The sequence below is a fragment of the Neoarius graeffei genome, chromosome 1 (assembly GCF_027579695.1).
Source record: "Neoarius graeffei isolate fNeoGra1 chromosome 1, fNeoGra1.pri, whole genome shotgun sequence".
NCBI classification, from domain to species: Eukaryota; Metazoa; Chordata; class Actinopteri; order Siluriformes; family Ariidae; genus Neoarius; species Neoarius graeffei.
In genome coordinates this window covers 66582514-66585847 of record NC_083569.1, presented here as the reverse complement: position 1 = coordinate 66585847, position 3334 = coordinate 66582514, and the positions used below count along the sequence as shown (strand labels likewise).

The 3334-nt window shown below is 47.1% G+C and overlaps 1 protein-coding gene across 1 annotated transcript; it reads right to left on the bottom strand.

The window, feature by feature from the left end:
• Positions 1 to 406: 406 nt before the first annotated feature.
• LOC132888506 (uncharacterized) lies at positions 407 to 1271 on the bottom strand (the record flags this gene model as incomplete). The annotated part of the gene is made up of 1 exon (XM_060924533.1): positions 407 to 1271. A coding segment is annotated over exon 1 (849 nt), but the record flags the coding sequence as incomplete, so codon positions are not given.
• Between the last annotated feature and the right edge of the window lie 2063 nt (positions 1272 to 3334).

Genomic DNA, 3334 nt, shown 5'->3' with positions numbered 1-3334 from the left:
TATAACTGTATCCAGGAGGACTCGCTTCATTTAATGCTATATATTCATTTGGCTTAATCCATGTTTCTGTTAAACACAGTACATTAAACTCCTGATCAGTAATGAGTTCATTAACCATTAGCGCTTTAGATGTAAGAGATCTAATATTTAATAGCCCCACCTTTAGATCAAAGGTGCTGGCAGCAGCTGTACAGTCAGTCTGATCTAATTTTATATTGATTAGGTTACTGGAACAAACTCTCTGAAAATTTCTACCTTTTTGTTGAGCTCGGGGAACAGACACAGTCTCGATGTAGTGGGCCCTGAGTGACGACTCTGTGCAGCTAGCAGACAGTCGGTTTAGCCTGTTCGTCTGCTCCCTGGCCTTGGCTCTGGATTGTCAGAAATTAACTAGGCCTGTTCTGAGACTATGACCTATGCTGCAGGAAATGAGAGCAGCACCTTCCCGAGTGGGATGGATACCGTCCCGCCCTAACAGGCCAGCAGTGCCCTCAAAATTAGCCCAATTATCTATAAAGCCCACACTGTTTTCAGAGCACCACCTGGACAGCCAGCAGTTCAGCGACCATAACCTGCTGTAAGCTACATCGCCACGCCGCATTGGGATGGGGCCAGAGCATACTACAGCATCGGACATCGCCTTCACTAATTTAAACACCTCTACAAAGTTACTCTTAGTAACCTCAGACTGACGAAGGCGTATATCATTAGCTCCTGCATGGATAACTATCTTTGAGAACCTATGCTTGCCTAGGACCCTAAGATTACCTGCTATGTCCGGCGCCCTGGCTCCCGGTATACACCTGACTAAAGCTGCTGGTGCCCCTAAAGGCTGAGCTAATTTCACGTGCCGTATGATAGAGTCCCCTATAACCAGAGCTCTTTCAGGTTTCTCAGTGGGTGCATCACTAAGGAGAGCAAACCTGTTCGACACGTGACGCGGAGAGGAGTGGTGCTCCCGTGGGCGAGCCTCAGCGGTAGCTTTGGCTCTACGCTTATGCCGCCGAGCCGTCACCCATTCGCCCCGCTGTAAGGGCTCTAATGCCGGAGTTGGGGGATTGCTAACTCCACCTAGGGCGTCCAGACTTTCCCTAACAGAAACTACACTGTTCTCACGCTCACTAACCTGCTCTAAAGCCTGGACACGCGCTTCTAGCACTGAAATCTTCTCCGTCAGAGAGCTAACTAATCTGCACTTATCACAAGTAAAGCTAATAGAGCTATCACTAGTGACGGAGGAAGAATGACTAAACATCCTGCACTCAGCACACTGAACAGGCTGAAGGTGTGCCATGATGAAAAGATTCACGTACCTTAAATGAAGATCTGTTGATATTAAAGCAGATTAGATGGCCTCCGCTTGTGGACTTTACCCAGGAGGAGAGAAAAAGAAAGCTTCCGGTCTCGGCGTTCTTCCGAAAAAAGAAAGAGAAAAAAACGGAAAAAAAAACGGAAAAAGGAAAGCGAAAGTGAAAAGTACAAAAATGAAAGCGACAGTATAATCAATAAATAAATAAATGACCAAGTATAATGTTTTTGTCTAATTTGTTTAACTGGGTTCTCTTTATCTACTTTTAGAACTTGCGTGAAAATCTGATGATGTTTTAGGTCATATTTATGCAGAAATGTAGAAAATTCTAAAGGGTTCACAAACTTTCAAGCACCACTGTAAGCTGGCCATTAGAGTTGCTATTCCCAATGCCGTGGTGGCCAAGGATGCCTTCCCACAAGCGATAGTCACTGCCGACTCTGGCGTTAAAGTCTTCCAGCACGACGAATTCATCATGTGCAGGGACTGCCTGAATGGTACAGTCAAGCAGGTTGTAGAAGGAGGCTTTGACTTCATCTTCAGAGGTGAGAGTAGGAGCATACACAGAAATCATGGTAAGGAATCTGTTCTGAGTGAGCGGTATCTGGACAGACATGATGGCAGTTGGGACAAGGTTATGCTGGTGCACGAGCTGGGATCGGATGGCAAAGCCGACGCCATGGATTTTGGGGTCCTTTCCCTTCCAGAAGATGGTATATCTGGAACCAGCTTCCCTGATGTTGCCTTCACCTGGAAGCCTGGTCTCACTCAGGGCTGCCACATCGATGTTGAAGCGGGCAAGCTCTTTGCAGATGAGGGCTGTATGTTCTTCAGGACGGTCGATGCTATTCTTGTCCTGGAGGGTGCAGATGTTCCAAGCCCCAAGAATGAAGGGTTTTGAGATGGAAGAGTAGGTAGTCAGTGGTTGGATAACAGTAATATTTGTCATGTTCTGACCACTGAATGGGAAGTCTTCCAGCCACGGTATGCTGGCCAGACGAGTATGCCATGTCTGATGTTTACCCCACCTTTTCTAGGGGTCTCCCCATGTGGGGTGGGCTGTGGGAATCCTAAAAAGGCCAGCCCAGTTGCAGGTCCAGCTGCTGAGCTCCATCGTCATGGCAAGGTCAATGGAGAGCGACCATCAAAGACTCCCCACCAATGTGTGGTCATGGACTAGAGGCTTCCAGCTATCCAGGACTGACCCTGATACCTGCGGTGCCATCGCCATTGGGTTTTGAGATATAGAGGTCGGAAGAAGTAGATGGCGAATGCCGTTCACTGAAAAGCTTATTTTAGGTGATCATGACTGCGCGATGTCCACACACACATGCACTTGGCCAGCAACACTTCCACTGTGGGTCAGAGGGTTGAGACATGCAGTTTCGGTGAGGCTGGTTGCGTCAGGCTGCCAGGTTCTTGATCCATCAAGACCTGCCTTTGTCTCACCTGCCTGCTGGGCACTGCCTGCTGGGCACTGCCCTCCTCCGCCAGAGATGAGCGTTCTGCTTGGTCCGCCGTTGGGGTCTTGCTGTTGGATACTTTTAGTCTGGAACCTCATCCTCGACCTTACCGCCTTGGGTGACCTACCAAGAGTTTGAAACTCCCGACGGCATTGCTCTCGGAATCATTGGAACACTCAAGCACTTCCACCACGGCAAGGCACATCCACCGGAAGGGACAGGGCACTATGCGCGTGCGCGCGCACACACACACACACACACACACACAATTACACACTCATTCAATGCTATAGGAATTTAATTCAGTTCAATTTTATTTGTATAGCACTTTTAACAATGGAAATTGACACAAAGCAGCTTTACAGAAATGTATAAATTCCAGATATAAATTTTATATTTATATATAATTTAATTTATAAATTTATCCATAAGGAGCAAGTCAGAGGCAACAGTGGCAAAGAAAAACTCAATGACATGAGGAAGAAACCTTGAGAGGAACCTGACTCAAAAGGGAACCCATCATCATCTGAGTAATGGTTGGATGATAAATAACTTCTATAAC